Source organism: Diuraphis noxia, unplaced genomic scaffold, assembly GCF_037042655.1.
Source record: "Diuraphis noxia isolate RWA-SAM2 unplaced genomic scaffold, SU_Dnox_SAM2 contig0004, whole genome shotgun sequence".
Lineage (NCBI taxonomy): Eukaryota > Metazoa > Arthropoda > Insecta > Hemiptera > Aphididae > Diuraphis > Diuraphis noxia.
In genome coordinates this window covers 50,747,964-50,762,777 of record NW_028301714.1, presented here as the reverse complement: position 1 = coordinate 50,762,777, position 14,814 = coordinate 50,747,964, and the positions used below count along the sequence as shown (strand labels likewise).

Here is a 14,814-nt window from a genome sequence, read left to right as displayed (position 1 = left end):
GTTTTTGTTGTTGCTAGAGACTTGATTATTTATGGAGTCATTGTATATTATACTGGGTATAAAATATACCTACATACATTAAATAGGTAGTCATGTAAATATTTAGAAATATATTTTTTTTAATATGTTTTGTATAATTTATTAAAACTATAATACGCTTACATAATTTAATTTTAAAAGAGATTAGCTTTATAAAGTTCAAGTACAATTTAAATGTCAACGAAAAAACTTGTACTGTGAAGTTGAAATTTCATAAATTTTACCATAAAACTTCTTTAGAAAAAGTACTGGAACAAATATTTTTATAGCGTGTATACAAATTACATTTCAAAAATATTTTGTATCACAAAACTTGATAAAAAATGTCTATTTGTACTATTTGTATGTAGTTTTAATTTTATTAAATCTTATTTATTACACTAACAGATTAAATATATTGGTTTAAATCGTATGAGACGAATTTATATATTATACGTATAATGTTTGGTCAAAGATTATAATTTATAGCTATTATATTATTGCACTAAGTATATAAAATTCCGTATTTTTTTTATTTACTGTGCAATACAATGTTTAGATCATTTTTTTCAACGATTTTTTCGTAGAGTTAATATTATTTCAATGATTTGCAAAGCCATTTTTTCTTTAGTAATGAATTAAATAAAATTCTGAATTTTGAAATTTTATTTCAATTTACTAAGGACCAAATTTTCAATTATATTGATTTTTATATTATCTGTTGTTAACATTTTGTGGAAATATATTCTTTTTACTGTAAATTATTAAGCCGGTGGTTTTTGTGAAGTTAAATTGTTTGTACCTACGTATCTAAATCGAAATTCGAATGGTCAATGTATGAGTTATTAAAATGTACATACTAAGAATAATAGGAGACAACTTGATGAATCTCTCTGTATATATTGTAGCATGTAGGTTAGGAATGAAATCATTTTAATATTTATACTAAAATTTATATGATTGAGGTTTAATGTACTTTGAATTTTGATGATTGTTGACATCTCTGATATCTACACAGATGGAGTCCCGTTATGTCTACAACATTAAATTTAATATAATATAATGATGACATTACTCCTGTATAGAAGTGAACATGTCACACGTGTGTTTGGATCTTTCTGTGATAGGATTTGATTGAGGTTTAAATTTAAGTAATGTACCAATTCCTTGGACATTTTATTGCATTTTTGTTCATGCAAAATAATTACACAATCATTAATTATTTTAATATTACCGTGATGGTTTAATGGTAATTGGTGGTGTAGTTTTTCGTGTAATTATTATTAGGCCTTCCTATGTATTACAGGTACCACTTGGTTAAACAAACCAAAACAAAACAATGATTATATTTTGTTTAAATTTCTAGTCAAATAGTTAATATGTCTTGTAACATTACACTGGCAATGCCATGAAATAAAAAAAAAAATTAAAAAAAATCGACTTGGCCAAAGTGAGAGAGAGGTGATCAGTGCCGATCACCTTATATTTATCCACCACTTTTGGGCGTGCTATTGTTGATGTCATTATAAATTGCTATTGTCGTATTAAACTAAATCGAATAAAGTCTATATATAATATTATGATTAATTATGACATCAATTATTTCGTTTCAGACTTTGTGATATCGTTGTATCCAGACTACTGGCACGGGCCGATGGCGCACGGATACTTCTTTCGGTACCTGGGCATGGCGCTGGCGTTCGGATTGCACAGCGCCGTGTGCAACACCACAAAACTGTACTGCCTGTCTGTCGCGCTAGTGGTGGCCGTGGTGCTGTACGGCTGGTTGGAGTGGCGGTTGCAGCTGACCGGCAAGCGGCGACGGACCGCCAACCGTTCATCATGACGACAGAATATCGGGGCCGCGTCCGGCAAGTAACCCGCCACTGCGCAAGTCATCGGTCAAGCACTCGTGCTGCAGTCGTACACTCGATCCGAATCATGGTCGATGGCCGTGTGCCACCGCCACCGCCACTGGCCCGAAGAGTATTATTTACGTCCAACACGACACTGCAACTACTGCAACGGTGGCCGCCACCGCAGCCGCCATCAATCGTCATCATCTGCATCGCACCGCATAATATTATCAACTACTGTTTGCGAATCGCCTGCAGCGCGGTGACGTACCGCCGAATTAAATACACATAACACAAAAATATATTATAATAATATTTAATATCAATTATTATCGTAATTAGTTGCAGCGGACCTGCATAAGGCAAACGGACAATATTTATTGGACCGCGTTGACCTTTATGTATTATTATTATTACCTACGTTATATTATTATGTAACCGTATTTGTTGTTGTTGTTGTTTTTTTTTTTTTTAACGAGACGTAAGTTTGAAATATTCGTCTTGAATACGTAATAATGTATGCGAATAAATAATATACAGGGTGATTTTTTAAATTTATTTGACACGCCACTCGTAATTCAATACAAAAAAAAAATCGATTTAATTGCATTTATTTATAACGTGTATCGGCTAACATTAACAAACGACAAACTTGATTCGGAGAGAGGATATAGAGAACCGTTCAACTACCAAAACGAATCGACTAAAATATATGTAATGCAGTTCACATAATTTGTAAAAGCCATGTTTTACTATGAGGTATATTCTGAAATGACGAGTGGTTGTTTAAAATAAATCACACTGTATATGGTACAATGTGCGTGAATAAAATTACGTTCATTCTTGTATACCCAATCATCTGATAAAAAACGATTTTTTTTAAAGACCATATGCGATTATAAATACGATTTACAGAATTGGACATTCCACTGCTACTTATTCCTTAAAATGCATAAACAAATCGTACTTTGGAATGGCGTGCAATAAACAGACACCACTTCCGCCCACTTTAGACTTACGGAAAACTCGTAATACCCATTGTGATAATATTATTATCTATTATCACGTTATATAAGCGTGAAACCTAGATGCTCCTACAAAAAATAAAAATAAATAACTCCCAACAACTATATATAATATATATACTATACTATACATATTTCATATATTATAACAATAATTATTATTGTTATGTAACGATCCTACAATCCTATTGTTTGAGTCTTACTTTTACTGTAATTGATCAATGCAATTACCTAATACAAAACTTCTAATTAAATTGTATTGAGTTTATAAATGTATTTAAATTTTAAACCAATAATTGGTTTTGATTTGTTACAAAAGTATATAATAAGTTTATTTTGTGTTAGATGTGTGAATTTTCAATTCAGAATTGCTCTATTTTAAATAACCTGCATATCTTTAAAAACTTAACAGTACGTATTATAAACAAATTTTTTAAATATTATTTTGATGTTCTTGTGTAGAATATAAAAATAATAATTTTAAATGCCTATTTACAAATAAAATATATTATATTACAATGCAATATAATATGGACCTTTTGAATAAAAACAATAATAGTAGAAGTTTGTATGTGTTTTTATATTTAAATTATTCTAGCCTACCTTTCCAGTATAGTATATTTAGTAAAACAACTAAACAACTTTTCACTCAATGATAAATGTTTAGAATGTAATCAGAAAAGATGTCGAAAAAATTTTATGAGTGCATTTTTATTTTTATTTTATGTTGATGCTAGTATTTCAAGAATTTCCTTGATCTCTTAAAGCAAATATTTGACTGATTTTCAAATAATTATGTGATGTATATTCGCATTTTGGGTAAAACACTTATATGTCTTCATAAATTCAATTACAAAATTAGTTATTTATCCTAAATAATATATTTGAAAAATATAATAAAATCTAATAAAAGTTAATTTATTTTATTTCATCGCAGAAATTGAGGTATCGAATTTCTGGTATTATTAAATATCAATTATAAACTATTAAAAAAATGTGTATAGTTAAAATCAACCCTATATTATTATTAAATAATCAAATAATTGGGGAATGAATTGAGAGCTTCACAAATAATTGTTTTAAGTTACTTCACACACATTTTGAGATGTATTACCCAAAAACAATGACAATTATTCATTTACGCTATATCAATACCTAATCATGAATATTTACTTAATAATTAATAATTTAAAATGTGGGGTAATGAATACTTCTATACCCTCCAATTTGATCTGCGATAAATTAAAAAATAAAATAATGAAACTAATTAAATCAATTATTTAATGTTGTATAAACTAATTATTATTAGTGTTGATATCATGATATCAGTCTTGAGTATTAACTCAAACCGTATTTTTTATACCCAAATATACAACAGTCAACAGATTATTCAAAACAAAATATTATCCACTTATAATTTAAAATGTATAAACAACGCAAGGCGTAGGCACATAATGTCCACTATGTTCTGCTGACAAAATATTGGGAGGCGGAAGCTCAAAAAGCTTGCGTATACAGTATAAAATTTCAGGTCTTACACCTGACCCTCTACGTACCCCCAAAACTTTGCCACTGACAAATATAGAAAGTTTTGCACTTATACCGCAATTTGTTACCTAATTTTTTTTTAACGTTTTTATTATATTTTAAGTAAGTTTTATGGTTGAAATTTATTTTTATTCAATGTTAAAATATATGTTTGACTTGTTTTTAAGCATATAGAAAAAAAGGTTTTGGATTAGATTTAAGTAACTACCATGAAATTAAAGTGTGAAGCACACCTAGTAGGCAATTTCTCAAGAAATGTGTTGTGAATATAATTTACGTTAGTACCTATAATGGCAATTAATAAAACGTCGAAATTATTTAACGTCGCTCAACAGTAATGATTATACGAGTATTATACGAGTAAATTTAATATTTTATAAGTTTATAACATCATACCTATGTCATAAATAATATAATGTGACCTCTCGCCACTGTTGTGTATGACGAAGAAGCCTATTACGAGTATTTAAAAATATAAATAACAATTAATGTATTAATTATGCTGTTGCATTTAGATGAATTATATAATATATATTATAATACAAAATTTTAATTTTATTGGATGTTAAATATATGTTTATTAAATGTGAAATTATTATCTACTTTGGTGCAATGTTTTGTAAATTGATATTAATTCCTGCTTTCAGTTTAATCTAAAAATAAGTTATCTATGTGAATGTTTACAATATTTTAATTTGTACATAGTCATATGACGTATAGTTTTAATAAAAAGTTTTAAAATAATTATGGTTAATATGTTATTTTTTTATTTAACATTTAACTTAAGTTTTGAATAAAAATATATTTCGCATACACTTATACATAAGACGGATTTACAAAAATTTAGTCATATCTAAGCTAACAAAATATTAATTATTATACTTCACAGTAAACTTCGACTATAATTAGTATAATGAAGCAATGAATAGTTGTATCTTATTCATAGGCAACCATAGGTGAAAATATTGTTAGAGATTAGTCAGGGGGAGGAGAGAGATGGTTATTCATATTATTATAATATTGAATAAGCTCAAAAACACGGTGAAATTTTTTTGGGGAACAATTTATATTTTTGAGGGGCTTAGCCACCAAATCCCCTTCTATTGGTCCTATATGTATGCAACAATAATAATATAACAGGTACAATGTATAATATTACACTGTTAATACCTATTAAAATATAGCATAATATATGAAACATATTGTGTATTTATTTAATACTTTTATTTAACTCTCCAGCGATGACAAGAAAATGGAACATTTCGTTGTGATGTGTTTTTGAATTACATTTTGTGAGAAAAAATGTATAATTTAATTTCAAAGTATTTTAGTTTTTCATACTTTATTATGTAATGTGGTATTATATTACGCACAGATTTTACATAATTTATACTTATGCTTCATAGTATAATATTATTTGCTTAAAATGACAAATAGTAATCTATATTCTACATAGGCGTGTTCCAGGTCTTCATGGCTGGGGAGGTAATTTATAAAATTTAAATTTTTTTCTTACTACAACGATCTGTATTTTATAATCTATATTTGTGACTTTTTATTTTTTTATGGAAATTATATAGCCCTACTAACTAGGTATATAGAAATCTGTGTTTCAACCACGGTAGATTATACGCCAAGAATCAAGTCACTGGAGAGGCCGGTGTCCACCCTGCCTCCTCCGTAGACACGCCTATAATATTCTATACATATAGGTACCATAATTAAAGCGCGTAGACATCATCTTATATTTAAGTATTAAACCAACAAATAAAAAATATGTACGAATACAAATATAGCGAAACTACCGTTAATCATTTTAAGATGTTATTTATTTAAAAAATGGCCTCGAGGTGTGTTAATTGAATTTATGACGTAATAACATTAGGCGAAGCTGTTGTATTTTAGACTATAACCAAACAAAACCCTATTAAAATCTGGTTATTAATGTATGTTATTTTTGTCATGTTAATAATAACAAGTAATAATAAATAGGAATATTTTTGCATTTGAATTAAAAATAAATATAAAACGTCGATGATGTCCATTCGCATAATTCCTAGATTAAATCCATAACAATTATAGAATAAATGATAGGAAATTATCCAGTTGGTTTATTAATAAATAAACCCACTCCTAGCCATCCATATGAGTGGGATTATTTGTGGGTAAACCAGGTACCTACCTCATCAGAAAATATGAGGTCATATAGGTGTACACTTTTGTTCTATAAGAATAATAAAAAAAATCATTTATACAATCATCAAATCTAAATTTGATGATCATTTTCTGGATCCTCTAACCAAAAAATGTACTGTCAAACCGCTGGTCTAACCAGAAAAAATATTTATAATTAATTATTTTTAATTTGACATGTTTCCTCAGTCTTTAAAACCAAAAATTGTATTTTCTATTTTTTTTTTAAATTAATTAAGGCAGAACTTAAATGTGAATTTGTATACCTACCACTCGTTTTATTTGTTAATCGCATAGGATTAGTATACTGGAAATGTGAAGAAAAATGAGCTATATACATAAATACGTGAAAAATTAAAATTTTTTTTGTTGGTTTAGGATATAAAGCATGTTAAATTATAATATTAAAATCAATTTAAATTTTAAATTTCAACATTGGAGGGCTAGAAATATTTACGCTGAAAAAAATATTGTAACCAAGCTAAAATTGTTCTTATCTTTTACACACTGAGGGATTCAAATAATTTACTCATGGTTTTCTCAAAAGTTTTTTTAGTTTAAAAAAAAAAAAAGTTTAACATAAAGATTAAAGACACAACAATCTTCTATGAGCGTTTAAATTTTAATGTTTAAGAAAATATTTTGAAAATCGTAAATTAGAAATTATTTTGTAGACATTTTATACATTTAGCTGCGTCTACGCTCAGATTGTTATTCATCGTTCATAGACTAATTTGTCATTGACTTCAAATTTAACACATAAATTGTATAATATATATAATTACTTGCTTATGTTAATAATATATCATATAATTATCAAACTATTTATATTCCATGAGTAATTATTTAATTTGAATGAAACATAACAATCTTGAGTTATTAAATAATATTTTAGCAAATTATGTTTTAAAAATGTCTATTTTTTGTATAGAAAGATTGATTTTTTCTCTTGATGAATGATTATCATAAATTATAAGTTAATAATAATAGATTGGTACTTGATTAGCTAAGCAATTTCTAACTTTTTAAATAATGATATACTTCTGAATAACTATATTATATTGTTTCAGTATATTATGCAGTATTATATAGTTTTATCTTATATCATTCAGCGATCATTTTAAAATTAGACAGACCAATTAAAGGTAATCGGGGTAATTGATTAAATTAAGCCAGGGGTAATATTTTTACTTTCTATAGTATACATGATTTTGTAAAGTTTGGTTTAATTACAAACAAGACAATTCTCAATATCTATACCTGCGCTGGATAATAATTGTTTGATTTAAAATAAATTGTTATTTATACTTACATTACATAGATGCCTAACTATTATTCAGTATTATACTACTAGGTTCATTATACAAATATAACAAAATTATAATGTATTATATGTTGATTATTGAACCGATAGTATACAAATGATGTTTAAAGAGTGAAGACTAAATTATTGTAAGAATTTTATATTAATTAATTAATTAGAATCATGTTAATTTTTTAGTATACATAATTAGTGTAATTATGTTATGAACTCTGATTTTATAATTTATCTAAATTTTGTAGAACTTGAACCGAACATTACAAAAAATTCAAAAGTTTTAAATCAATTTAAACCTTAGTTAAGTTCTGATTGAGTATTGAATTTTTACATCAGTTTATAATATTATTAAGTATTAGACATTTAACTAAAGAAACATGAATTTGAATACTCAACGAACTAAAGCCAATTTGTTTGTGTACAAAACAAAAATATAGTCCCAGACGGAGATTCGATTAAATCCTGGTATATAATTAATCTTATTATTCTAACTATTCTCTTTTTAACGCCCAATAGTTGAACAAAAAATGAGTTGTATATATTGCGGCAGGTTTCAATTTTAAACATAATAAATATATACCTATATATATATAATATATAAATTTTTTTTAAAAACCGTGATGGAATATTTCAATTAAAAGTACACGCTTCATATAACTATATTTGTTACGAATATTGCTTGCGTGTTTAATCCAAAATAGTTTACTTGCATAATATATTATAGCGTTTTTTCCAGCGATTTGACGCTCTTTAAGAATTATTAAAGAAACATTATTATACGTGATTATTATTTTCAGTGTGTATATCGCATGTACGTATATATATATATACATATATACATGATATACACACATTACACACTACGCGTACGCTATACGGACTGCAATTCATTTAAACTAGCCGGTGGCGTTTTTATATGCTCGTGTCTGGGCTGCTTCTAACAACATTTATAAATATACATACTGCATACACCGTGCACGTGCAACTGTATATTATTATAACTAATCTAATAAAATTATGTAAGTATTCCGTCGAAATCGTCGAATAATAATTATACATTTATAACAAACAAACGCACAATTAAATAATAACAATCGATGTTGTACACTCGCACGTATAATAAGTAATCAAAGCAGATCCGTTCGTCGCAGCATGCCGTCGTGTATAGTGTCACTATTATTACTGTGTTATAAGGTATAACTTAATATTATAACATACGAGTATGTCTTTGGTTTGTAGAAAAAGCTATAGTGGAAATGGTTCATAAAAAAAAAGTTCTTCAACACGTGACACTGTGCAGTCGTTGGATTACAGTCGGATTACCTCGAGTCGTCTGCAGTTCCGGGTTTTCGGTAGGAAGGTGACTTTATTTTTTATTTTTTATTTTCTCTGGGCGGATATAATAGACCTAACCTGAGATTGAGAGATTGCCACAACTTATCGAGATCATATAAGCCGGTACTTGGTTTTCCGTTTCCGACCTTGAAATATAGGCGATTGGTATACACACGCCGATCTTTTATTGCGCACGTCACATTATTATATGAAAACCGAGCGTTCGTCGGTTCATTTTGTTTTGTTTGTTTGAATGTCTGATTGTTGATCAAAGACGAGTGCCATTAATCATTTTATTATTTAAGTATTATGGTAATTGAAGCCAATCGATTACTATTAACTATGAAGTATTATGTTTATCATGACAAACAGTTCTGAACAAGATTTGACGAATTCCATTCGTTTCGATCATAATTTCATTTCGTATAACGATTACATGACATTATCTATATAGGCGTACTTTTGGCTGAGTGGTGGTTGGGTTAGTATTCCTAGTTTTATTTTATATTTATAAAAATTATGTACATAATAAATCCATTATTAGGTATTTACTATTTAGGCATATTTAATTATTTGATTAAGGACTCGTGTGAGATGACAATATTTGCTCATTGTATAATGAACTAGGGGATGTGTAGTTTCTTTATTCTTGATCTAGCTTTTTTTTATTGATATCTCCCTTGTTATCTACCTGTACCTATACTATACGAGCATCACCATAACACTCTTACGATATAGGTATTATGTATGTGAATATTTGTTACGGGTTTTCGCTGACATCGTAAAACAAAAAAAAATAATTTTATCGATGTAAAATCATGCATAGTAATTTTTACATTATTATATAATGGTTGTTACAAGAATAACAAGCTATTTACTTAATACGATATTTTTACTATAGTAAATACTCTACATCATAGATAATAATTATCTAAAATCTTGAGACACTATAATATTATGTTTTGATTATTATATAATTTACTCTACAAATTATACGTAGGACATATAGTATTATTATTTTTATATTATACATGTATAATAGGTATTTATATAGGTATTATACATGGTAGCAAATCGAACTCTTAAATTGCTGCTGCAAGCTCAACGACAGTTATTAAAGTATAGCCATTATAAACGAGCAATGAGATTAGATCACGAAGGTTTTCGAAAGTAGGAAACATTTTCAATTTCAACGCATGTTTTGTGCAGGTACAGTAGGTACACAATATACAGACCATTTTCGATACACGACACAAGGCGGCGGCGACGGTATGCGAATCGAAGGCGGTCGTGCGGCGACAGAGGCGGTCAATTAGTATCAATACTCAATAGTACCTATATCTACCTATATTACTCGTGTTTTATACGCAGCCGCCTCTGCGCCACTCAAGATCCGTATTGCATTTCCTTCACATCGCGACCTTGACGCAGTGTACAAGTGTTTTTCCTATCAACTCGTTACGCTCGACCGCAGGTTGTCACATACTATTTGTATAAGTACATATTTTATTATCATTTTTGTTTTTTTTTTTTTTTTGATTAAATTAAACTTTAGCTGTATTGGATATTATAGTTGTATACGATTTTTTAACTTAAATTAGTTTGTTTTTTAAAATTTACATCGTTTGGTTTGATTTTCAGGATTGAGTCCTAGCGCTGCTTCCAAGATTATGAGTACTCAACGTTCTTCGAGCTCTTCTTTGTCCTTGCGATATTCTGTCTGCAGTAGGTGTTCAACTGTTTCGTGATACTCCGCAGATTTCTCGCATGACACATTGTGTAGAGTGATCTTCCTATTCGACATCGTAAAATCATGTGCAGTTATTCTGGAGTGCCCTATATTGAGTATATTGGGTATTGTTTTTCCGAAATATGTTATTATTATAACTCACTATTCTAAACAATATTGTTATATAATCATTCAATTTACCTATAAAGGAGTATTTTTTAGATTCCAAGTGTTGCGCTTGCTATCATTGAGTTTAAATTTAATACATCCATCACAGTGACCGACTCAACGCAGAGATACTTCTCTATTTTTTTTGTTTTTATGTTGACCTATACATTTTATAAAATCTGTTGTTTACGGGTTATTCATTTTGATTCAAAGTTTAAAAGGGCGCTGATTAAACAATAATTTTAACATTTTACGTAATCAGCTACGTATCTCATATTATTTTATTAAATTCAAAAAATTTAACCTTTCCTATAAAAGTATAAAATACATACTTTATTTTATTTTATCTGTTATACAATGTTAGTTGTTATATCTTTTAGACCTATCATTATATATCCGTTGCGATTATTCGATCGAACCATGGTGAGAACGTCGTAGCTCACAAATGATAATACTGTAATGCGCTCACGTTGAAAACTCATTGAACTTGATGACAGCCACGTGTTGTACTCGTTAGGATAGTTTAGGTACTTTAATGTGGTGTACTCTGCATTATAATACCATCGTTCAATAATTCTAATATCCAAGTTCGAAGTATACTTAAGTACATCGTTATAAATATTATAAATTATAACAATAATGTTATAGGTACCTGAACCTATAGAAACATACAGCTGAAGTGCAGTAAACATTATTCGTAACGACATGTCATAACCACTGAATAACACATCGTTGTACCTTCTACACACACTCTATTATTGTACAATTCTACTGTTGAAACGTGGTGTTTTATTGATTTTTAAGAGGACGCCACACTCACCTTTTTTAAGTAGTGTTTCATAAATTTAATTTTAGAAAAATTTTGAGATTAATTATAATTTCATGTTTTAAATATTATATTTAATAATTTCAAAATACATTGCAAGTGGTCCTATTTCGGTACATCAGTTCTTGTTTTCCTAATTATGAGATAATACAGAAAACAATTTTCGAGCATTTAAAAACACTTGACTATTTGAGCTATGTCTTAGATGCCACAGTCCCACTAAAATTAAGTTACTAAATGCCTTCACGATAAAAGAGCTACGTTATGTCACGATATCATAGCGTAGTACCTAGGTAGTTTAAAATATATAAACAAATACAAACAAATTAAGTTATTTTATATTTTTTAAACTTAAATAACTGTTTTTTTATACCATATTAATTATATCTTAACAATAACAACGTTATGACATAGAAAACATTGTTCTTGCGGCATACTCTCAAATTAAGATATTTACCTATATATACTTACCTGATTATATAATATGATTGATGATTATTATTTGACTTGCACTATACGTATTTTACGTTTGAATATGTACTTAATTTTGTCAAAATGTTAACGTATAAATACCTAATTTCATAATAATAATAATAATAATAATAATAGTAACTATACAGACGAGATTAATTATTTAGAAAAACAATTAATCATCAGACCTTAATCGATAACATTTATATAATATTTAATATTGATGTTAATTAATGTCTATACTATTTATTTTTAAGAACTATTATCCGTATCGCTGCTATTATGTATATTTTCTTCTATATGATTATTATTTTATCCTGTTTAAAACCATAATTTATTGTAATGTATTATGTTTTATCGATAGAATTGTAAATGTTGAGCTATCATAGTATTTACTAATTAGCTAATAACAAAAAAAAAAAAAAACACATATACCTAAATTCAATTAGGAAGAAAAACTTCATATGAAACTGGGTTATGGCATTTACCCATTTACCTATAAATTTAATTCTTTTCTCATAAAAGCTATTGCTATTTTAGCATATAATCATAATATCAGCACACAATAATAAAAAAATCATAGTAGGAAAATATTATGAATAAATAAGAATTAAAAAGAATTAAAAAGAGAGATTTGAGTAAAAGAAAAGTACACAAAGAAGAAGAAGAAGTAGAATGAAGTAAAAAATAAATAAAGTAAATCAGAAATTCAAAAAAGACAACAACATTAAAAATAGTTAAACAGCAGCCAGTATTCAGTAAATAAATATTTCAATATTGATAGGTAGCTACATATTTTTGGCAATTTTGCCTATCATTTTCATTTTCTATTTAAATTATTATTATTATTTTTTTTTTTTTTATTGGTTAAGCATCAAATACATAGGTTATTAGCTATTAGCTTACATGTGTTAATTTCTACATTAAATGATTATATGCTAAATTATTATTATATCAATATTAATTTGTAGTATTAAAATATAAAGAGATATTTTCTATAACGTTGGAGACTGCGCAGTAACATAATAAGTGTGAATACTGAGTATATTAGATACTTAAAATTAAAACTAAATTAAGTAACAGGTCTGTTATAATATTATATTAACATCAATAGAATTTAAAACTAGGTTAAAAATCAGACTTGATTTATTGTATAATAATATTTATAATTTATTTAAGTCTTAAGTATGTAAATATTATTAGGTTCGAATAGTTATCATTTATTACCTTATACATAAATAGGTTAAGTTAAATCAAATTTAAAGAATAATAAAAAATGGAATGGGGTTCTATCGTGATGATTAGTTGTTATGAGTTTGTGACCACCAAAGAACGGGCAAAGATCGTTAATACCTATCTATAGAATATTAATTGAGTATTTTGGGTTTTTGTTTTATGCGCATATGCATTCAACGTGATATTGTCATATCTCATATGTAATAGAATTTAAAATATACTACCCATCTGTTAGTATTTGGTAATAGGTCTCATATTCGATTAAATCATTCATTCATCAATACAATATAATATACATACACGTATTATTCATGTAAATATTGTAATATTATTAAATCCCTCCGGTGTTAAGCATTCAAGTTAGCCAATAATACTTAATACGGGTTTTCGACATATGTAGTACAATTTATGAATCTTACAATTTTGATCGTCAACTGTGATTTACAAAATGTTAGGTATTAGAATATACATATTTTGAGAATATTATTCACTTTCAAAAATAAAACTAAAACATCATCACTAATTAAAAATTGTATTGAAAATTGAACTAACTCCAATGTTATACAAAAGAAACATACACATACCAAACTAATTTATAAGACGGTTTGTGGTTTAGCTCCAATCTGCCTCAATTTAAAAAGAATGTATACAGCGAATGTATGCCATTCATGGACACATTCATTGCCATAAATTATTACAATTGCCGTCTTTTTTGTTTTTTTAAGAAAATTAAACATTTTCTTCAGCTATCTCCATGTACAGTATACACAGTAATTGGAATATTATAACGGCTAATTGTTGAGTCAATCAAATCAAGGTTTATAAGCAAACAATATATATTAATGATAATTTATTATGATTGACCACTCTAAATAGTCCAAATCATGTGTAATAATAATATATAAATTAATATTTTACTAAGTTCTGAAGGGTGTATACAAAATACAATATTGACAATTTCGATAGGTTTTTATATTAATCCAATACCTTTATTTGATTGTTATATTTTAGCATGTCCTCGAGAATTCCAGAAAAAAAATTGTCATTGCTATTATAACTTAAACATAAAGAAAACTGGAAGTAAAAAAGAT

The 14,814-nt window shown here is 27.4% G+C and overlaps 1 protein-coding gene and 1 long non-coding RNA gene across 3 annotated transcripts in view; both read left to right on the top strand.

Annotated features, from left to right (window-relative positions):
• LOC107167135 (N-acetylglucosamine transporter UNC93A) overlaps nucleotides 1-5,191 on the top strand; it is a 40,521-nt gene extending 35,330 nt beyond the window's left edge. The window contains exon 8 of the mRNA XM_015516045.2: nucleotides 1,632-5,191. Coding sequence (XP_015371531.1) covers nucleotides 1,632-1,864 — 233 coding nt within the window. The 3' untranslated portion in view covers nucleotides 1,865-5,191. The remainder of the gene's footprint in view (nucleotides 1-1,631) is intronic.
• Nucleotides 5,192-9,065: 3,874 nt separating this feature from the next.
• LOC149056163 (uncharacterized) lies at nucleotides 9,066-12,443 on the top strand. 2 transcript variants are annotated; one of them, XR_016191394.1, is made up of 4 exons: nucleotides 9,066-9,318; nucleotides 10,503-10,767; nucleotides 10,935-11,147; nucleotides 11,839-12,443. It is a non-coding gene; the product is annotated as an uncharacterized LOC149056163 (long non-coding RNA). The 2 variants fall into 2 exon arrangements; XR_016191393.1 differs by lacking the exon at nucleotides 11,839-12,443 and having other exon boundaries at nucleotides 10,935-11,410.
• Nucleotides 12,444-14,814: the final 2,371 nt, after the last annotated feature.